At 42.4% G+C, this 23,231-nt stretch overlaps 1 protein-coding gene across 1 annotated transcript; it reads right to left on the reverse strand.

The window, feature by feature from the left end:
• Positions 1-1,400: 1,400 nt before the first annotated feature.
• Positions 1,401-23,110, reverse strand: LOC144506935 (eukaryotic translation initiation factor 2 subunit 1). Its single transcript, XM_078233336.1, has 8 exons — positions 22,782-23,110; positions 18,380-18,621; positions 16,690-16,769; positions 16,075-16,226; positions 14,300-14,406; positions 10,875-10,972; positions 3,189-3,332; positions 1,401-2,097 (listed from the first exon to the last, which is right to left on the reverse strand). Exons 2-8 carry the CDS (start codon positions 18,618-18,620, stop codon positions 1,972-1,974), a joined length of 948 nt encoding a protein of 315 aa, XP_078089462.1. The 5' UTR covers position 18,621; positions 22,782-23,110; the 3' UTR covers positions 1,401-1,971.
• Between the last annotated feature and the right edge of the window lie 121 nt (positions 23,111-23,231).

Consider the following 23,231-nt stretch of genomic DNA (forward strand, 5'->3'; position numbering starts at 1 on the left):
TTTATGATTTCCTTTCTCTCATGGGCCTGTGGTTTCTCGAATGGATTTGATGATTTAAAGTTGAGGGGAGGATCTTGTAAAGCGAAGGGTTTACAGCAAGTTGTGAAGTTTCTCGTACTCGAATATCCAGGTGGTTGGTTCTCAGGAGAACTTTGAAACTGGAACAGGTTAAGTACTTTGACCGCTTGATGACTTGAAGCAAGTTTCAGAATCTGGTTCTCAGACTGATTGACGGTTTTAATGGATCTGCTGAGTCCTGGGGAATATATCGCAATTTGAGGGCAATCGAAAGATGTGGGTAAAAGTCAACAATAGGCTGCTGGTTTCTTATCCAGCCACCATTATCAGATAAAAACATATAGAATTGCTATGGAATAGAACATTTAGTCACTTGGTAGTACAGAACTTGAGTACTGCTGGAAAACAAAAAGAGTGGCTGTCAAAGCTTTTTGTCTTGCACTCATCAGGACAAATGCAAGAATGCAAAATTTCAAAGGGAGCAACAATTTATACTGCATGGAGAGGGGTGTTGATTGGTTGGCAAGTGGACTCCGATTGGTCATGGAGAATGCACCAAGGAATAGTTATCAACCCCCGAAACTTTTATTTAATTGAAAAAGGTGCAATGCTTGGACATTTCCGACTGTTATTGCTCAAACACGAAGCTTAATTTCTAGTGTGCTCGAGCCCCATAAACACAACTCAAAACCTCATACAACTATACTACAGGTGCAATAGGATCTGAGTATATTAAGTAATGAATTAGTTAGATACTGCAAAAGCTCCCTTACAGAATGTAAAATAATTAAAAATGTGGGTGGTTTTGGGTTGCATATCAAATTTTACACATTTACCCGAGTCAAAATGCAGAAACAATTTTTTAAAAATTCATTCATAGGACATGGGTGTCGCTGGCTGGCCAGCATTTATTGCCCATCCCTAGTTGCCTTTGGAGGGCAGTTGAGAGTCAACCACATTGCTGTGGCTCTGGAGTCACATGTAGGTCAGACCAGGTAAGGACGGCAGATTTCCTTCCCTAAAGGACATTAGTGAACCAAATGGGTTTTTCCGACAATGGTTTCATGGTCATCTGTAGATTCTTAATTCCAGATATTTTTAATTGAATTCAAATTCTACCATCTGCTGTGGTGGGATTCGAACCCAGGTCCCCATTACATTAGCTGAGTTGCTGGATTAATAGTCCAGTGATAATACCACTAGGCCATCACCTCTCCTTATGCAAGTAGAAAAAAAGGACTTAAGGCATACCGTTCATTTGGGCTTCAAACTTAAATATGTAGAAAATTGTAGACTGGTTTCTCTGAAGCCAGTTAGTGATGATCATGATTTGTCATGCAGTGTGTAAATGCAATGTATCAGAATGCACAGGAGAAAAAGAGTTTAATGGCGCGAGATCCAGAAAGGTCACTGCATTTTACCAATGTTTATTATTTTTGTTAAGTGTCCTGAATACAATCTTGCTCAAAAACACCTTTTCCTTCTCCCACAAAACCACATCTTTGTAAAGCTCCAATGTGATTATATAATTAGCGGTTTTCAAATGTTGCAATTTAGAAAATTCCTGCTGTAAATGTACCAGGCACTCAACTTTCTCAATGCATCATTTTGACACCAGTTACAGCTTCGCAAAAAACTCAATCAGCTCAGAAGATTTTCTATTGAAACGGCAAAAAATAAAAAGGTACCAGAATGACTTCCAATCACAAGCTAGGCGAATGGACAGGAGCAATTCCCAAACACAAGCTATGTAAATGGCCTAGAACAATTTCTATTGAAAGGGTGAAAAATAAAAGGTACCAGTAACAATTCCCGTTCATAAGCTTTGTAAATGAAAAGTGAAATACTCTTGCATTAAGTCTTTTGGATACACCCAATACTGATGGCTTTAGGGTCTGTATTATGAATGGAGTTGTGTATTTCCCTAGTCAGCGACCTGCGTCCGGGAGCTAATTACTCCTCAGTTTTTGCTTCCATTTCAGCAGCATCATCGTCTCCATCAACCTCAGCGTTCTCCCGCTCCAGTCGCTCAAGTTGTCTTGCCAGTTCTGTCTCATCAGTGTCTGTAACCACCTTGGGCTGTGAAGGCCATAAAGAAACAAGCAACTTGTGATAAGTGTGAAGACACTCGGTACAGCTTAAAGATTGCGTACAAGCTCTCTTCAAAGAACAAAACTAAGAATTGAAAACAATTTGAAATCCTATCACATTCCATTTCAGATTTTTTTCAAGCAAGAGATCCAATCCCATTTAAAAGCAACTCCATTCTGCATTGATCAGCTGTTTAAGTAAATAGTGAAGTTTTTCCCAAGCTGATTGCTCACACATGCATCTGTCGCTCTAGTGAACACGAATGACAAATTAGATAAAAAGGAATCTCCTTACAAACTGGCTTTTCAGAAAGCAGCTGAGGTATAAAACATCGGAAAGAGGTGCATTTCCATCAGTTAAAATATGTACGTTGGTTCTCCCTTTCAGTAGTGGCACGGTGGTTAGCACTGCTGCCTCACAGCGCCAGGGACCCGGGTTGGGTCACTGTGTGTGGAGTTTGCACATTCTCCCCTGTGTCTGTGTGGGTTTCCTCCGGGTGCTCCAGTTTCCTCCCACAGTCCAAAGGTGTGCAGGGCAGGTGAATTGGCCATGCTAAATTCTCCCTCAGTGTACCTGAACAGGCGCCGGAGTGTGATGACTAGGGGATTTTCACAGTAACTTCATTGCAGTGTGAATGTAAACCTACTTGTGACACTAATAAATAAACTTTTTAACTTTATCTCATGCTACATTTGTACGGTTTCTGACCTTCCCAGTACTTTGAGATGGGGCTGGGGTGGATTGCTTTTATTGCCTTTAGGCAAGTCTGGCTTCCACTGTTAAGGAAGCAAGTGTGCAAACCACATAAGTAAGCAGCTTGTCAGTGCTTCAAAGCATCAACCTGCCCCTTATCCAAGCTATCTGCACCTGGTTTGCAAAATTCAATATGTGTTTCTTCAGAAAGTATATTCAACTCTTAGCCACTGCAGCTCTTGGGACACCACAGCTATTCACAGAGTATTGAGTTGCAGGACACATACTCGAACCTACAATAATATCTAAACCACACTTGCTTGTATAAATTGGTACACTGGGAAAGGAGGGACTGCATTCAGCAGCTAAGAAATTACGGCACTGACCTCCATCTGGATGTTGAACACTCCCCTTTTCTCCTCAATCCTCTCTTTAATTGCAGACATGGCTTGGTTTAAAACAGAAAGGCCTTCAGTTCGCTCGAGTGTTGTGGTAGTCATAACGTACCTCGGAGGTGCTATTAGATTTATCTAGGAAATTAAGCACCAGTGAGGTTATTTGAGAATGCTCATCTTTACCCAAGTGCAGTAATTGAGAATGGCCAGTCACCATACTTATTATGAAAAGGGATTTTCAGAGTAATAAATTTCACCCGAATGCTGTCTATAAATTAGGCTCAGCAGACACAGATCAAGCCAATCTGAAATACAAATAAAGCAATGTACTTCCTACCCGTTTCTTCTGAAATGTTATCCAATTGCTACCTAACATGTTTTTCATTACCGAATAACCTTTTACCTATGGCCCAGCACCAATTCTTCAAGACAATACCAAAGGCAAGCAGATATTTAAGGTTGTCTTGTAAGGTTATACACATCAATATTCTTCTGTTGAACTGACTTATCTTCACTGTTGGACCAGAAAACTAACGTTCTAGATTTGATTACCTTCACAATTCAATTACTTTTGATGTTTTTTGCTATTGGTATTTTCTATTGTGAAAAAATTAAAGGACCAGTCACGATTTTGCCAACATGTTCATTAAATTCCTTTTCCACCATCCTGAAATGCAACTCCAGAAAACGTCACATTTAAATATGTATTTTTAAACTGGTCATGTTTAATGTTTCTAAATGAACAAACAGTAGCATTGCACAGGCGGTTACACATTGCTGCAATGTTGTTTCCATTTTCCAGCATTAAAAAAACACAACAGTGGGGAACAGTTGTACCAGAAGACCAGCACATCAGAACGATAGTGAGTTTTTTGTGTGTGTCCAGGATATATTTTTGCAAGAATATATCCTATAATAAAGGTGGTCATTTTAGATTCAGTAACAAGCAATGGAAGGAGAAATGCGTAACAGCGACTAAGATTCTGATATAGTTATGGCTGACTTCAATGTATGAGACTGGACAAATCAGTTAATGGGCAAAAATGACAGGAGATCATGGGGAGGTGGTCAGAAGCGGACTTAATGTAATAAAGAAACAGTTCATGTCCCTCGAGGGCAAAATTTCTACTTGCCAAAAAGACAGCCACGGACAACCTTAAGAGGCAAGAAACAACAAAACTAAAAGTACTAGTACACAAAAATGTATAGCATCTATTCTGGCAAATGGGTAAGATAGAACAACAAAGGGTGACAATACAGTTATTAAAAGGATGTAAAGAAACTGGCAAAGGATCAGTATCAACACAAAAGGCTTTGTGACAACTATATCTGTAAGATGAGGAGGAGGAGCAATGCAACTCCTTCAAAACCGTTAACAGTGATAGTTGATGACAATAAGGAAATGGTGGACATGTTGAAATGTGTAGGTATTTATAGCAGAGGGAGAGGTCAGCATGTCACAAATCCCAAGGAAACTAACACTAAGTCAGGGACAGGGAATCACCAAAAAGTAATGCAAGTAAAATAACATTACCATAGAAAATAATGGCATGAAAGGATGACAAAATCAAAGACTCAGATGGTTTCCAATACAAGATTTTAAAGGAAGTAAGTGATAACACTGAAGATACCACAATTATAATCTTCCAAATGCCTCTACATTAAGGAACTGTTCCTTTAGTTTGGAAAACTGTGTTTGTCACTCCATTATTTGAGAAAGAGATCACATCCAGGGATTTAAAGACCAGCCCAACATCACCAGAATCTATAATTAAAGATAGGGCGACTGAACACCTTGAAAATGTTCAACTGATCAGAGGCAGCCAGCATGGATTTGTAAATCATGCATGAACTTGACTGCATCTTCTGACTAAGGTAGCAGACAGGGGCACATCCTATGGGCTTCCAGAAGGCACTTGATAAAGTCCCTTATAACAGACTGTTAGCACAAGTTGAAACCCACAGAACTGAAGGCACATTGTTGACCTGGTTTGGGAACTGGCTGAGTGGCAGGAGTCAGAGACTGGAGATAATTGGGCAGGTCTCCAATTGGCAGTTTTGGGACTAGCCGTGTCCTATAAAAATCTTTGTGGGACCTCAGCTATTCACAGCATTTATTAACAATGTAGATGATGAGATCGAAAGGACATATCCAAATCTAGTGTTGACGCAAAGATAGGTGGCACGATAAGCAGTATTGACGGAAGCATAACATTACAGAGGTAGTGATAGGTTAATTGAATGGGAAAAAACTGTGGCAAATGGATTTCAACATAGACAAGATTGACATCATCCATTTTGGATCTAAAAAGGACAAAATAAAGAACCTTCTAAATGGTGACAAGCTAGAAATAGTGGAGACCCAAAGAGATTGGGGGAGGGGGGCAGGGTGCATGCGTTCCAGGTACATAGAACAGCAGTATGCCACGGATGGAATAGAAAATAATCAAAACTATTAATAAATGCTGGCACTTCTATCTGGAGGCTGAGAATATAAGGGAGCAGATGGCACAATTTAGCTCTATAAAGCCCTAGTTAGACCACACCTGGATTACAGTGAACAGTTCTGGCACTGCACCGTAGGAAGGGTATGGGAGCCTTGGAAGAAATGCAGTGTGGATTTACCAGAATGGTACCTGGACTCCAGGAGTTAAATTACCAGGAGGGATTACACAAATTTAAATGCATTTCCTGGAATTGAGGGGTTAAGCAATGATTTGAATGAAGTTTGCAAGATAAAGTTAGAGCCAGACGTTTTGGGAACATAATTAACAAACACTTCAACACTAGAGTGGAAGTAGTTTAGAACTCTCTTCTGCAAAGAGCAACTGATGCTAGATCAACTGTTAATTTTAAATATGAGATTTGGTTATCAAAAATCTACCAAAGTATCAAGGGACATGGGGCAAAGGTGGGTATATGGAGTTAGGTCACAGAACAGCTATGTTTGATTTAATGGCAGAACAGGCTTGAGGACTAAAAGCCAACCTTTGTTTCTGTCTGGCACTCCCTTTTATTGTGTCTGTCACTCACTAAAACTACTCTATTTGGTAGAGCTCCACATTCTTCTGCAGATAAAGAAATTTCTCCTGAATTCCTTATTGGATTTATCAATGACTCTTTTGTCTTTATGGCCCCAAATTTTGGTCTCCACCAAACGTGGAAACATCTCATCAACATCTACTCTGTCAAGCACCTTCATAATGTTAAGGACCTCGATAATGCTCTGATCACCCTTTGCTTCTCTAGAGAAAAGAAACCCTGACCTATAACGCTTTCTGCATTGTGTTCAGAGTCCTCAATAATGTGAAGCACGAATAGTCATGAAACAAAGATCATTTCATCAAATTATAACAGCATTCCATCTGCTCTACATACGGGAATTGTGCAATAAAAAACTGTACACAGTACTCTGAATCCGGGATGATAGCACTCGGCAAGGGAAAAGGGTCAGCTATAGAAGCCACTTACGTAATATAAAAAGTTAAAAAAATTGGGGGACCTGACAAAATAAAAACAAATAAGCTTACTTGATAAGCTTTTTCCAAAAGCAACTAAAAACCTACTGGGGTATATTTGACCTAATTTGTGGTATGCAAGACAGGTTTTGTAATATTCTAAATTTCCATTAAAACTTTCCCAATATTTTTAATGGGAGAAATGTATTACGAAGGTGTCCGATCCAAAGATCCTATGTTAGCACACCATAAGCTGTTATTATTTATTCTTCAGGATGTGGGCTAGGCCAGCATTGGTTGCACATCCCAAATTGCCCTGGTGGTGAGCCGTCTTTTTGAACTGCTGGATTCCATGTGACGTGGATACACCCACAGTGCTGTTAGGAATGCCGTTCCAGGATTTTGACCCAGTGACATTGAAGGAATGGTGATACATTTCCAAGTCATGCTGATGTGGGGAAGGTGGGAGGAGAACTTTCAGGTGATGGCGTTCCCATGCATCTGATATCCTTGTCCTTCTAGGTGGTAGAGGGTTTGAAAGGGGCTGTCGGAGGAGCCTTGGGGAGTATCAGCCATGACAAGAGTCTTTCACCAAAACAAGACAGTTAAATAAAAACCCGCGGTTATGAAATCTTTCACATTACCTCACCCTTCAACCCATCCCTCTGGGCACAAACTCAACTTCAAAAGAAAACACGGAAGATCTTATATGTTACAACATGAGAGCAAGTTTCATTCAAACAAAAACAATTATGTCACAAAATGTATGAAAGCAAATTTTGGCAAAAATTCCAAATTAAGATTCACTCCCTACGTTGACGGGTTAAGCAAAATAAACCAGTTGTGATGCAGCCATAATTCAAGCCCTGTAAGCCGTAGATTTTGTGCAAACCACTAGTCCTGGATATCTGCAGTAGCGATTAAGGGCATAACATTAGAAATAGCAGGGGTAGACCATTCGGTCGCTCCAGTCTACTGCTATTCAATGTGAAAATGGCTGATTTTCCAGCCTAACTCCAGTTTCCTGCTGCTCCCCATATCCCTCGATTCTCAGAGATCAAAAATCTATCAATTTCAGTCCCAAATATTCTCAATGAGGCATGGACAAACCCTCCAGCGCAGACAAATCGCAAAGATTCACAACCCTCCTCAATAAGAAATTGCTCATCTCAATGATCGACGTCTTATCCTGAGGCTGCGACCCCCATGTTCTAGATTCTACAGTCAGGGAAAACAACTTGCCAATGTTTACCCAGCCAAGCTCCTTCAGAATCTTGTCTGTTTCACTTCTTATTCTTCAAAACTTCAGAATGCATAGATCCAGTTAACACAGCCTCTCATGCCAAAGACCAATCTAGCAAACCTTTGTGGTATCGCTTCCAAGGCAATTATATCCTTCCATAGAAATGGAGACCAAAGCTGCGCTGTGGTCTCACCCATGCCTTAAAACAACTGCAGAAAAGACTTCCTTATTCATGCACTCCAATATTCTTGCAACATGCCATTTGCCTTCCTAATTGCTTGCTACACCTGTATGCTAGATGCTTATTCCTTGTACCAGTACGCTAGATGCTTATTCCTTGTACCAGTACATCCAAGTCTCTCTGAACATTTATAAATTTCACGTCTTTTCAAAGCAATTATTTTTCTATCCTTACTGCTCAAGTGAATAACTTCAGAATCCTCACGTAATACTTCACCTGGTTGCCCATTTATTAATCTGTCTCTCTTTTCAAGTTCTTTGTGTCCTACACACAACTTCCATTCTACCTAACTTTGTACTGCCAGCAAACTTGGATACATTACTCTGGCTCTTTGCCAAGTCATTAATAGATTGTAAATAGCTGAGGCCCCAGCATTGATCCTTGCAGCACTCCACTAATTACAGCCCATCAACTTGAAAATGGCCATTCATCCCAACTGCTTCCTGTTCATTAATCAGTGCTAGTATATTAATATAACCCGTGCTAATATTGGCCCCTAATTCTAAGAGCCATTATCTTGTATCTTGCTGTGGCATTTATTGAATATCTTTTGGAAATCTAAGTAAACTGTACTTACTGACTCCCCTTGATTTGCTCTACTAGTTACATTCTCAAAAAACTCTAAATAAACATGCTTAACATAATTTCCCATTTGTTAAACCATGCCGACTTTGTCTGATCATATACCATGCTTTCTTAAGTGCATTGTTACATGATAGATTCTAGCATTTTCCTGATGACTGTTGCTGTGCGAATCAGCCTGTGGATCCTTCTTGCCTCCCACCTTTCTTTCCTGTTTGGGGGAAGTTACATTTCCTGACTTCCAGTCCATTCAGGAATCTAGGAAATTTTGAAACATCATAACAATTACATCCACCACCTCTGGGCTATCTCTTTTAGAACTGGAGGAATCTAGCCCACCAGGTACTAGGGGCAGCACAGTGGAACAGTAGTTAACACTGCTGCCAGGGACACAGGTTCAATTCCTGGCTTGGGTCAGAGTCACTGTCTGTGCGGAGTCTGCACGTTCTCCCTGTGTCTGCATGGGTTTCCTCCAGGTGCTTTGGTTTTCTCCTACAGTCTGAAAGATGTACTGGTTAGGTGCATTGGCTATGCTAAATTCTCCCTCAGTGTACTGAACAGGTGCCAGTTTGTGGCAACTAGATTTTCGCAGTAACTTCATTGCAGTGTTAACATAAGCCTACTTGTGACACTAATAAATAAACTTGAAACTACTAGAGATTTGTCAGTTTTTAGGCCCCTAAGTTTCTCCAATGATTAATATCATCTTCTGATATTAATTACCTTATGTTCCTCACTCTTATTAGTCCTTGGTTACCCTCTATTTCACCAGGTTGATACCAGAGATGAGGGGGTTAGCTTATGAGGAGAGATTGAGTAGATTGGGCCTGTACTCGTTGGAGTTTAGAAGGCTATGGGGAGATCTTATAGAGACATATAAAGATAATGAAGGGGTTACACAGGGTAGAGGCAGAGAGATTCTTTCCACTTAGAAAGGAAACAAGAACTAGAGGACACAGCCTCAAAATAAGGGGGAGTCAGTTTAGAACAAAGTTGAGGAGGAACTTCTTCTCTCAGAGGGTGGTGAATCTCTGGAATTCTCTGCCCATTGAAGCAGTGGAGGCTACCTCGTTAAATATGTTTAAGACACAGGTAGATAGATTTCTGATCAATAAGGGAATTAAGGGTTATGGGGAGCGGGCGGGTAAGTGGAACTAAACCACTATCAGATCAGCCATGATCTTATTGAATGGCGGGGCAGGCTCGAGGGGCTAGATTGCCTACTCCTGCTCCTATTTTTTATGTACTTATTTCTGGTATGTAACTTGTATCTTTGACTGTGATTGAAGACATATATTTGTTCAATGTCTCTGCTATTTCCTCAACCTCCGTAACAATTTCTCCTGTCCCTACCTCTAAGGGACCATCATTTACCGCAGCAACTCTCCTTTTGATATACTTTATTATCTGTTTTATATTCCTAGCTAGTTGACACTCATATTCTTTGTTTTTCCCATTTTATTAACTATCTGCTCATCTTTTGCTAGGGTCTATAACTCTCCCAAGTCTCAGGCTTATTATTATTCTGGACAACATTATAAGCCTTTTCTTTTAACCCGGGTTACCTCGGAAGACAAAAATGAATCTTTCTTCCTTGAGTTTTAATAAAATGTATTTATCTTGAACGTTTTGAATTGTTTATTTAAATATTTTCACACTGTTTACTTACTGCCATATTTTAAAATCTATTTAAGGTTGCACAATGTAGTTAAAAAATATCAAGATACGTTCTCAGTTAGACAATCAACATTTCCTTAACAACTGAAATTAGTTTATATAACTTATCAAAGCATAATGAGTATGTTAGAGCATTAACAGAATTCACCTAAGTCAGCCAAATCTATCTCAGTAGAAAAAATGCAACTAGAGACAGGTCTCCTGTTTCAGATTATGTGAATGCTTTGAGCAGATCCCTGGATATATTGGCTGGAAATCTCCACTGTTCACGCCCCGCCACCAGTGAGAACAGAGAATCTGGCGCTCAGGCAAATCTCCATTCACCGCAGCGGGACTGGAGAATCTCAGCCGTGAGAATTGGGCCCATTATGCTTTTAGGTAACCATGTGTTTGAATACGGTATAGTGATCCACGTTGAGCCATTGCTATTAGATTAAAACGCTTTGCGATTTGAACGGTCCCAAACACTCACTCACCTTAATTGGCATAATTTCTGTAGAACATTCTAGACCAGCTCTGAGTGCCTCTTTGACAGCATCTATACCTTCGTATCCATAACATGCAACTTCAATATCTGGTTGAAGATATAAAAATATATTTGAAAAGCTTAAGAGAGGCTTGAAGTAGAAAGACTCAAAAATAAAGAAACTTGGCCTATTTCAAAGCAGCAGGGAATCTTCCTGTTACATTAAAATCTCCAAGACAGACATTTGTGGAGATTGGAAATACGCAGACTGGACAGTTAGGCAGCAAACCAACTTTAACACAGTTGGGAAAATGTAAACATCCCCAACATCTTCAAAATTAAGACACTGAATTAAGTAGAAGGGCAGCTATTGAAAAAAGAGGGTAATGAATATAATCAAAGGATAAAACCCCTGGTCTAAATGAGTTGTATCTGTGCGTATTAAAATAAGTTTGGGAAGTGATAAAAGCAAATTACTGCGGATGCTGGAATCTGAAACCAGAAGAGAAAATGCTGGAAAATCTCAGCAGGTCTGGTAGCATCTGTAAGGAGAGAAAAGAGCTGATGTTTCAAGTCCAGATGACTCTGTCAGAACTTTGGCAAAGGGTCATCTGGATGCGAAACGGCAGCTCTTTTCTCTCCTTACAGATGCTGCCAGACCTGCTGAGATTTTCCAGCATTTTCTCTCTCCAGGTTGGGAAGTGATAATACAGGCACAATTACATATTGCAATGGAGGTGTGTTCATGTCAAATAATAAATTTCAAGATATTTATAAGATATATCCAATAGGGAATTTAAAAGAAACTTCTTTATCCAGAGTGGTTAGAACGAGAAGCTCGCTGTCACTATCAGTAGTCGATGCAATTAGCACAAGAGCATTGAAAGTAGATATGCACAAGAGAGAGAACGGAATAGGATGCAGTGACAAATATGGTTGAAGGAAAATTGGAAGAGGCCTGAGGAATAGAAAAACCAGCATGCCCCTAATGGGCTGAATGGCCCGTCTCTGTGCCATAATTACTATGCAATAAAGAGGACACGGAAGTAAGATTTCCAAGGATAGTACAAGAACAGAACACATATATAGAGAATGACCCAATAGATTGAGGATTTTCTTTCAAAAAGAAAAATAGAGATTTACAGGTGACCTGAGTTCTTTAAAACTGAACAGGCTAGTTGTGAAGTAAATGTTTCTGTTAATGAGATAATTCAAAACGAGGGAGGCATAAATTCAAGCTTGTTTCCAGTAAATCCAATAGGGGTACAAAGAGATATGCCTTTACTTGAGAGTGGTTGGAATGTGGAACAAAAACAGAAAATGCTGGAAACACTCATCCGGCCAGGCAGCATTCGAGGAGAGAAACAGTTACCGTTTCAGGTCGATGACCTTTCATCAGAATGGGTTAGAGTGATTAGAATGCGGAACTCCCCACCACAGGAAGTAGTTGAGGCAAATAGCTCAGATGCCTTCGAAAGGAGTAGATGTGCTGAAAAGCATATGAGCATGAAGTCTCATGGGGAATATAAACACAAGCACAGATTAGTTGGTCTGAAAGGATATAAAACACAGAAACCAACAATGTAATTTTATGAAGGAAGTTTGGCAAGAATCAATCTTAAACTTGCATAACATATCCGCTATGTCAATTTGAAGAGATATTACTTCACTACATTTAGAAAAATAATTTTCTTTTAAGCTTATAGAGATGAAAATATATATTTTTTGCACCAAGTTTTACCAATCTTAATTTTGTTCCAAGTAACCTTCAACCCTATTCAGCCTCACCTGATTTCCTTTCTTCCCCAGGTGGTTGCTGTCCAACAATTAAGTAATTTTCTGCATCAATTCCACTCTACTCGGCTGAGTCAACATTATATCCCAGAATCTCTCTTATGACACAAACTGTTCTAAATGAATTGGTGACTTGATTGATTTCTGGTGATGAACAGATGCAACACATGTGGAGCTAAGTCACAGCTTAACTATACAGTGGCTAGCACTGCTGCCTCACAGCGCCAGGGTTCGATTCGCTTGGGTCACTGTCTGTGCAGAGTCTGCACGTTCTTCCTGTGTCTACGTGGGTTTCCTCCGGGTGCTCCGGTTTCCTCCCACAGTCCATAGGTTATGTGGATTGGCCATGCTAAGTTGCCCCTAAGTGTCAGGGGGACTAGCTCGGGTAAATGCATGGAATTATGGGGATAGGGCCTGGGTGGGCTTGTGGTCGGTGCAGACTTGATGGGCCTCTTTCTGCACTCATAGAATCATGGCCTCTTTCTGCACTGTAGGGTGTCTATGATTCTATGAGTGCAGAAGGAGGCCATTCGGCCCATCTAGTCTGCACCGACCACAAGCCCACCCAGGCCCTACCCCCATATCCCTACTAATTTTACCTGCTAATCCCTCTAACCTACGCATATCAGGACTCTAAGGGGCAATTTTAGCATGGTCAATCAACCTAACCCGCACATCTTTGGACTGTGGGAGGAAACCGGAGCACCCGGAGGAAACCCACTGTAGGAATTCTATGAAGATGTTTTGTTCACCTCAATGTAGTGTGTCTATTTACATTGAGTTCTCAGTGCAGAAGATCATTTTAAAAAAAAATTGCCTTCAACTTCTTGTAACTTTTTTGACTACGTTTTGTTTTCCTTGCAGCAGTGTTGGTGCGTGTACCATCAGGTCCTTGGAGAGGTAGCTCCTCGTTTCTGACCCTGGCTTGGGTCAGAGTCACTGTCTGTGCAGATTCTACACGTTCTCCTCGTGTCTGTGTGGGTGTCCTTGGGGAGCTCCGGTTTCCTCCCACAGTCCGAAAGAAATGCTGGTTAGGTGCATTGGCCGTGCTAAATTCTCCCTCAGTGTACCTGAACAAGTGCCGGAGTGTGGCGACTAGGGGATTCTCACAGTAACTTCATTGCAGTGTTAATGCAAGCCTACTTGTGACACAAATAGATAAACTAAACTTATCTCCATTTGGCTTTCTATTGAAGCCAAAGAATTGCACGCACACACATGCACAAAACCCAAGGACCTGTGCTGTGGCAATCCAAGGTGGGGGGGGGGGGGGGGGGGGGGGTATATCTTGTATGCAGCGAGAATAAATTGCTAAAGTGACTGAGGCAGCAATAAACTGATATATTTGCCTTACTTAGATAAAATAACAGCATTAAGAATTTATCTTCAATAAATAACTACCCACTTGGTTGAAATAATGGAGAATCATTGGCTTCGCTGGAAGGTTAAAACCCCCCCCCCCCCCCTCCCCCAAGTAGGGATAAGGGGGACAAGAGAATGCTAACATACATCATCTTAATACTGATCTGTATCTTACTATGGCTGGCAAATATCTGAATGGAAGATTATTTTTGGTATGACCGGTTGAGTTTGCATCAATTCCAAAGGTTCCCCAATACTGTGCAGAATTACAGGACACACCTGCCCTAATTTTAACTGCCTGTGGAGTGAGGCGTCGTCTGATATTTTCCAACAACACTCCCCGCTCTTCTTCTGTCAAGTCAAGGCTGTCGAGAATAGTAGGGTCTCTGAAGAAAAAGAACAAATTGTAGGCAAAATGAACACAGCAAAGTAAGACTGTTCTCTTCATAGCAAAGTACAGACAGTAAGAGAGGGCGAGGGGGACGAGAGAGAGAGAGAGGGCGAGGGGGACGAGAACAAAGAACAAAGGACAATACAGCACAGGAACAGGCCCTTCGGCCCTCCAAGCCCGCGCCGCTCCCCGGTCCAGGATTGAATCCTGAATCCAGGATCCCCGCCCAATTTTCCAGCCTATCTACATACCAATATCCTATCCACCGAGCTGTCCCTCACAGCTACGATGCTTTGTTCATTACAACCTATTAACTCACCCCCACGCCCCCATTCCAGACCATGAGAGAGAGAGGGTGAGGGGGACGAGAGAGAGAGGGAGGGGGGACGAGAGAGGGAGGGAGGGGGGACGAGAGAGAGAGGGAGGGGGGACGAGAGATAGAGGGAGGGGGGACGAGAGAGAGAGGGAGGGGGGACGAGAGAGAGAGGGAGGGGGGACGAGAGAGAGAGGGAGGGGGGACGAGAGAGAGAGGGAGGGGGGACGAGAGAGAGAGGGAGGGGGACGAGAGAGAGAGGGAGGGGGACGAGAGAGAGAGGGTGAGGGGGACGAGAGGGAGAGAGGGGGGAAGAGATCGATGGGCGGGGTGTGAGAGAGAGACAGACATTGCTCACATGTATTAAATGATTTGATTTATTATTGTCACATGTATTAACATACAGTGAAAAGTAATATTTCTTGCGCGCTGTACAGACAAAACATACCGTTCATAGAGAAGGAAAGGAGAGAGTGCAGAATGTAGTGCTACAGTCATAGCTAGAGTGCAAAGAAAGATCAACTTAATGTGAGGTAGGTCCATTCAAAAGTCTGATGGCAGCAGGGAAGAAGCTGTTCTTGAGTCGGTTGGTACGCAACCTCAGACTTTTGTATCTTTTTCCCGACGGAAGAAGGTGGAAGAGAGAACGTCCGGGGTGCGGGGGATCCTTAATTATGCTGGCTGCTTTGCCGAGGCAGCGGCAAGTGTAGACAGAGTCAATGGATGGGAGGCTGGTTCGCGTGATGGTTTGGGCTACATTCATGACCTTTTGTAGTTCCTTGTGGTCTTGGGCAGAGCAGGAGCCATACCAAGCTGTGATACAACCAGAAAGAATGCTTTCTATGGTGCATCTGTAAAAGTTGGTGAGAGTCGTAGCAGACATGTCAAATGAGTCGCTTGTAGGCGAAGGGAAGCGAGGAAACGTGTGCTCAGAATCTCTAATTTATCAGCCGCACTGTCAGTAAAGTTTGGAACTGCTGCCACCAAGTGGTAACCAAATTGCTTCACACGGGTTGACAGCTGGATTGGGTTTCTGAAACACAGTTGCTGCGTTTATAGGGTACATGCCTCTGCCATTTCTGTGTGTTCATGGAAGAGACATTTACTTCAGAAGAGAATTCCCAATTGCAGCCCAATATGAAAAGATGCCAGAATTCCCCTTGGCGGGGGTTCAGCCTGGTGCACTCGGTGCACAGTTATCATTGTTGCTGAGTATACAAGCGGCACATGATAATAAAAGAACTTGGCTACATTGAAATCAGTGGCAATTAAATAAATTTTGTAATATATATGGGGAACTCCAACAAAACCGTCACCCTCAATAAAGTAGAAAATAAATTTAATTCTTACGAAACTGCGTGTTTAAATGCATCGTAAGCTCCATATCCCGGCCTTTTGTACTTCTCATCGAAGACCCAAGCTGTTCTCTGAAACAGACTATCCAGCTGTTCATCTTTCGTGTATTCAAGCACCTCTGCCACGTGTCGCAGAATGCTATACACCTGTTGAAAAGGAGCAAACACAACAAACTCCTGAAACAAATTTAAAAGCATCGAGAAATGGAAACCAAGTCTTTTGTTATGGCTGTTAGGCATTTTATGTTTAAATGCAAACAACTTAATGCATTTTTAAAAAGTATTTTATGTTGCAGTGTACCGGAACAGGCCATGACAGAGAGACTGGTAGCAAACCTACAGAGCAAACTCCTTTTCTCAGCTTCACATAAGCAAAGATAACATGGAGTCATGGCACAGGTCCACAAAAGATTACATATAAAAGTCATGCTCTGGTATCAACAGTTCATGTGATTTTACAGACTTGCTGCCAAGGGCACAATTTGTACATCTGATAATTCAGTATCTTCACCCACCGTATAGTCAGTTATTTTTGCTGTACAGCTCATCACTACAACGCCAATCTCTTCCATGCAAAGTGTTACACACACATGAAAAAGAAAACACTTACAGTCTTGGACTTGGTGAACTTGTCTTCACATTTTATAGTTTCTTCTTGCGAGACTCTGCGCTTAGACAAATCAATGTAGCCTGGATAAAACAAGACAGGTACAAAGCAATCAACCCTACGACCACTTATTCAGCCGTGAACAGGCGATCTTAAAACATTCCATGATGTTGAAAGCTATCCAATGAGTTTTACGAAAATAAAACCAGGCCCTCATCCTGTTTCAGAAGTCAATACCATAGAGCTCAGGATAATCCTACATATCATGAGAGAGTCAACTGAACTGGTCCCTAAAGCTGCAGCATTAGTTACGGCTCTTTGCAACAACAACTTGCATTTATAGAACAAACTTAATGCAGTAAAATATCCAAAGAACTCTCAGGAATGCAATCAAACAAAATGTAACATTATACCACGGAAAATGTTAAGGCTGGTGCCGGTTTTTGGGGGGGGGGGGGGGAGATTCTTGTGCTTAGGGTTTAGGAAACTGGAGGCATGCCCACAAAAACACAGGAAATAGAAGGAGGGGATTATCATACAGGCCCTTCGAGCCTGCTCTGCCACTCATTATGCTCATGGCTGATCATCCAACTCAATAGCCTAATCCTGCTTTCACCCCATAACCGTTGATCCCATTCGCCCCAAGTGCTATATCCAGCCGCTTCTTGAATACATTCAATGTTTTGGCATCAACTACTTCCTGTGGTAATGAATTCCACAGGCTCACCACTCTTTGGGTGAAGAAATGTCTCCTTATCTCCATCCTAAATGGTCTACCCCGAATCCTCAGACTATGACCCCTGGTTCTGGACTCCCCCACCATCAGGAACATCCTCCCTGCATCTATCTTGTCTAGACCTGTTAGAATTTTATAAGTGTCTATGAGATTCCCCCCTCATTCGTCTGAACTCCAGCGAAAACAATCCTAACCTAGTCAATCTCTCCTCATACATCAATCCCGCCATCCCCGGAATCAGCCTGGTAAACCTTCGCTGCAGTCCCTCGAGAGCAAGAACAACCTTCCTCAGAAAAGAAGACCAAAGACTCAAGAGTTGAATAGGGTGTCAAAGCTGCTACAAGTCTGGTTCAATGTCAGACAGTGACTTGGGAACAAAGTTTTTGGCATGGGCCAATGACAATGGCCAAAATATTAAATTCACCACCTGGACAAATGAAACAAATGGCGAGAACCTACAGGGCACCTGTACTATCCAACAACATGAAAGAGTGCTAAATTCTGTTCTGTTTTTGGAATTTGAATCAGAAAGAAAAAAGGTCAGGTCATATTTTGAAGTGCATGCGAACACAGTGGCCACTGAAGGTAAACAAGGTAGCGAACTGTTCTTGCTATTGCTAAGGAGTGAATGTTGTTTGGAAGATCTGGCCTGCTCTTCTTCAATGATGCTGAGATCTGTTAAATCCAATTGAGAGAACAGATAGAGTCTTGATGCAAACCAGAATCCAAAAGGGAGTGCAGCGCTGAAGTGTCGTCCTAGATTTTGTGCACAAGTTCCTCAGCGGGTCTTGAACAATTAACTCAGAAGCAAGAGCATGACCAGAGTCAGAGATTAGCAAACAATCGTAGGTTTGAGCCACTAAAGAGGGTCCAATTACCCCTCATCCAGAAAACAAGCAGAAATTTAAAAATCTATATCCCAAGAACACAGCTGTCAGTTAACACAAAGTACTTCACCTTTTTCTTTGTCGACTCGGATTACAACCACACATTCATTTCTACCAATGCGAATCAGTTTGTTGATCGATCGGATACGTCTCCTTGAAAGCTCACTGAGCAGAATCATGCCTTCAATGTTGTTGTATTCTAGAAGGCTGACATAGGCCCCCATTTCCGCAATGGAGCGGACATTCACCATCACCACATCTTCCACCTCCGGAAATTTGTGTTGGTAAAACCGACAATTAAGAGCTGGCATTCTGAAACATGCAGAAGAAATCAAACATTTTAGCGTGTCGAAAGACAACAGAAAGAATAGGCAATTTATTAGTGCTTGACTGTTGAATAATGTGCAGAACAAACAGGACCCTAAAAAATGATTGGGGAAGAAGAGACGAAGAGACGAAGGAGAATATGCTAATATGCAATTTTAAAAATACTGCACACTGACTGCAGCAGAAAGTAACACAAACAGTGAAAATGCCTGTTTTGAGAAATGCCTAGTTTGAGATTGTAGCATCCCAGCCTGGAATCTTCAAAGGAATTAAAAGTAACAGAACATGAGAATTAAGAAGACATTGCTCTTTAATACATTGAGATTACAGAAGATCAGGGCAGATCAAGCAGAAGATGGGGTGCAATGCCTCATCTAGGATCTTTGAGGGGCGGCATGCTGGCACAGTGGTTAGCACTGCTGCCTCACAGCGCCAGGGACCAGGGTTCGATTCCCCCCCCTCCCCCCAGTTTAGGTCACTGTCTGTGTGGCGTTTGCACATTCTACCCGAGTCTGCGTGGGTTTCCTCCGAGTGCTTTGGTTTCCGCCCACAGTCTGAAAGACGTGCTGGTTAGGTGCATTGGCCGTGCTAAATTCTCCCTCTGTGTACCCGAACAGGCGCCAGAGTGTGGCGACTAGGAGATTTTCACAGCAACTTCATAAGCCTACTTGTGAAACTAATAAATAAACTTTTATTTGCCCCTCTCAAGGGGACCTTGAATCGGATTCAGTTGCATTTTGGAGCAAGCAAGGAATGGATTTGGGTTTGTCTGGTCCTCTCTGAGCATTGTAACTTTAAGGATGGAGGAAAACAATTTTTTTTAAAAGTGCTTTGATTCCAGAGTATCTGCCTTTTTGCTGAATGTTTTGACTGATGAGACAAGTTAGGAAAGCACAAAACAAAGGCGTTTCAGTGGCTGCAGCAAGTAAATTCTGCTTGGTTATAGCTTTGATGAATGCTGAACTTTTCCTTGATATTTAGAACCACTTTATATTCATCTCCTGGAAAGGTCCACAGTGCATATTTAAAATATCATGGCTTCCCACTCACCTAAAGGTCAATGAGTTCATCCAGCATGAAAAGCTGAACCAAGCAAACCAGAAAGATACCAGACCCATTTGCTGGTCAAAACATAGAAGATGGCATTCTACAATTTGTCAAGATATTAAAGGGAACAGATAGGGAACGTTGGGAGAAACTCTAATGGTTAGGGAATCTCTGCTGATTGGGGAATCTAAGGGCTAAGGGGCATTGTATAAAAATTCGATTCAGGTTTTTCAGAAGTGAAATTAGGAAAGACTTACGCATACAAATGAACACTCGAAGTTTGGAACACCCTTCTGAAAATGGTAATTAGTGTTCAATCAACTGTTAACCTTAAATCTGAGAACGATACACTTTTGTTAACCAAAAGCTGGATATATGGAATTAGATCACAGATCGACCATGGTCTCAATGAATGGTGAAACATGCTCAATGGGGCAAATTCCTGTTCATGTTAGCAAACTTGGGCCAGTAAGGGAAATCAGCTCAGATTCTCAATCCTGATTTTTCTCAGACTTCCTACCAGATGTGCATTGTCTTAATGTCCAATAGGTTTGACATTCATCATCAAGGTTCATGCTTGGAGAGAGCGCTAGTATTGAAATATAAGCCCACTATACAAGTAACAAGAATGCTCAACACTCAGCCAAAATCACTGCAGAATATGTACTACCAATCTGGTCAGTTGTTAATCCACTTCAGCAGTTTTTGGTTAAGGAGGTTGTGTGCGCCTCATTTTCTCAATCACCAAAACTTAGAACAAGATTTGAAAGCAGTTGCTTCAAATGGAAAATTATTCTAACACTGATGACATTTGGCATCAGCAATCACTGCTTGTTATATAAGATAATTAATGCACCTTGGGAGGAATATCGAGGAGTGTGAGGAGGCGTCTGAAATATAGCTTTTACAAATAATTGTTAACTTGAAGAAATGTAACTTTACAGTTTTTTTTGTCTGTTTACCTCCCACTTTTCATGGCCACCTCCTGATACATCACCAAATTAACCACTCTTTGAAACGAAAAAACAGGGAACATCACAGCCAGGCAAGATCCCGTTCTTGTCAAGTGTCTGCGCATGCATTTGGTTTCCAGACATGTCAATGAAAGGCAATTGGACATTGGATGTGGTTTGTGTTTCTTTCAACAGTGCTGAGATCAGCTGACTTTGCACAAATGGGGCTGAAGCTGCAATATTCTGGCTTGGGCTAGCTGATGTTTTATTTTTAAAGGCAAAATTACCCTGATACGAGAAAGGCTAGGAGGTGTAGTGAGAACACAACGATAGGAGGTTATAATACAAGGGGAGGTGAAATGGCTGACCCACAACTGAAAACCAACCCCCACTACTCTGATTTATCCCCAAAGTCTTGCATCTTCTCTCTTCCATCAAAAGATGCAATGGCTTCTGCTTCTCCCTACAGCAAAGCGTCGTATGTTCCTGCAACTTTATTCTAACACTCAATCCAAATCGGCCCCCTTTCAACACTGACCCAAAACTAGGAAAAAATAGTCTTTCTCTACTTGCTTACCTCAAAACCCTTCAAATTTTTAAATCTTCTTCTCTTAAGTCTTTTCTGTGCCGGTGTAAATAACCCCAGTATCTTGGGCCTAATTTCTCATGTAAAAGATGGAACTGGATAACAGTCTTCTCAGTACAAGTGAAATGTCAGCCTGGATTTTATTCTCTGGACCATAGCAGGGGCATCAGCCTATAGTTTTCTGGCCCAGAGGCAAATGTGGCAAAAATGATGCTTGTAGTGTGTTACAGATCCAGCACTGGTGCTTGCTGGGCAATGAGGCAGAGTACTCTGACAGCAAAATGTCACTTGCAAAGATTTTACTTCTGGTTGCACTTTCATGAGACTCCGTTTTGATTTTAGTCACAAGGTTGACCCTTGAATAAACAAGTTAGTAAAACAGTTTGTTATCACTATATGAATTGTCTCAACAAAGAAATCTGGCAAAAGTAGCAGAGTGGCATCTTACCCAGCCCCCCCCTCCCTGTAACAATACCCACACATTTAGCATGACCAATCCACCTAATCAGCACATCTTTCGGACTGTGGGAGGAAACCAGAGCACCCAGAGGAAACCCACACAGACAGGGAGAACATGCTACTCCACACACACACAGTCACCTAAGGCTAGAATCAATCCCAGGTCCCTGGCACTGTGAAGTAGCGGTACTAACCACTATGCCACCTCATCACCCCTGCCCTTGGAAGCTCCATTGCCAAAGACATGAGATATGGGAGAGTGGGGGCAGTGTAGAGATAAATCAGTGTAGAGATATTTGAATGGATCTACCTCACATTAAGTTGATCCTTCTCTACACCCTAGCTATGACTGTAACACTACATTCTGCACTCTCTCGTTTCCTTCTCTATGAACGGTATGCTTTGTCTGTATAGTGTGCAAGAAACAATACTTTTCATTGTACACTAATACATGCGACAATAATAAATCAAATAAAAGCAGTAAAAGTGTTGCAGAAATACAAAAATGCTGGAAATATAAATTAGTGCTAGAAAAACCCCAGGTCTGGAAGTATCTGTGGAGGGATATAAGGTTTCGAGTTCAATATTATTTTTGAGGTGAGTGGAGCAGCCGCTTTTCATCCCCTGGGATTTATTTTCCTTTTAGAGTGATGCAATCCAAGTGCCCTGCTCCCCCTGAGAACTTTAACAATTCTAACAGTTTAATTACACGTCACACCAGGAAAGTTAGAAAGAGCCACATTCAGGGGCAGCTGGAGTGGGAAATGAAGCCAACAGTGGAGAACCGGAGGCAATGCTGAACTGGGCAATGGGGATCTCTGCCAGGTTTCACCCACAGACTGGGAAGCAGCTTAAAGGCCGGCTTTCTGAATAAATATCCAGCATTTTCTCTCCTCATTCCAGAGTTCCAGCCTCCGCTGTCTGTGCCGCCCGGGTAGGAGCCCCGGGTAAAGCCCGAGCCCAGCACTCGGTCCTGACCGTGTGAAACGTGCTGAGTCTAGGCCCGGAGCCCGGACTCGCCCTTCCCGGGCCCGTCATTCGGGAGAGACAGCGGCCGCCAAACACCCCGCTGTGAAAGGACAGCTCCGGGCCGCGCCTACCTGCCGGAATGTGTGGGCAACACTGCCGCTGCTCGGGTGATGCTATGAAGAGGAGAATCCGCCGCTTCGGGCCCACACTCCACTTGGCGCCGTTTCCGTTACCCGGCACTCTCCTACTGCGCAGGCGTAGTGCCCATTCCCTTGCCCACACACATCTACTGCGCAGGCGCAGTGCGTTTCCGTTGCCTTGCACCCCTTCCTGCGCAAGCGCGGTGCCGGTTCCGTTGCGTCACACTTCCCTTCTCCGCAGGCGCAGTACCATTTCCTTGCTCCTGCACTTCCCTCCTGTGCAGCCGCAGCTCTGGTTCCGTTGCCCGCACACTACCCTCTTGCGCAGGCGCAGTGCAGTTTCTTTTGCCCTGCACTCCCCTCTTGCGCAGGCGCAGTGCGTTTCCCTCGCTCTCTCCTCCTGCGCAGGCGCAGCGCTGTTTTCGTTGCTCCGCCAGCTCC

Source organism: Mustelus asterias, chromosome 18 (genome assembly GCF_964213995.1).
Source record: "Mustelus asterias chromosome 18, sMusAst1.hap1.1, whole genome shotgun sequence".
Classification (NCBI taxonomy): domain Eukaryota; kingdom Metazoa; phylum Chordata; class Chondrichthyes; order Carcharhiniformes; family Triakidae; genus Mustelus; species Mustelus asterias.

Excerpts from the sequence above, each read along its gene's own strand:
- LOC144506935 (XM_078233336.1), bottom strand. The coding sequence starts at position 18,620 with ATGCCAGCTCTTAATTGTCGGTTTTACCAACACAAATTTCCGGAGGTG. Across the intron at positions 14,407-16,074 it reads GCATTTAAACACGCAGTTTC|AGACCCTACTATTCTCGACA; the intron begins GTAAGAATTAAA and ends CTTTTTCTTCAG. Across the intron at positions 10,973-14,299 it reads GGCAGTTAAAATTAGGGCAG|ATATTGAAGTTGCATGTTAT; the intron begins GTGTGTCCTGTA and ends ATCTTCAACCAG.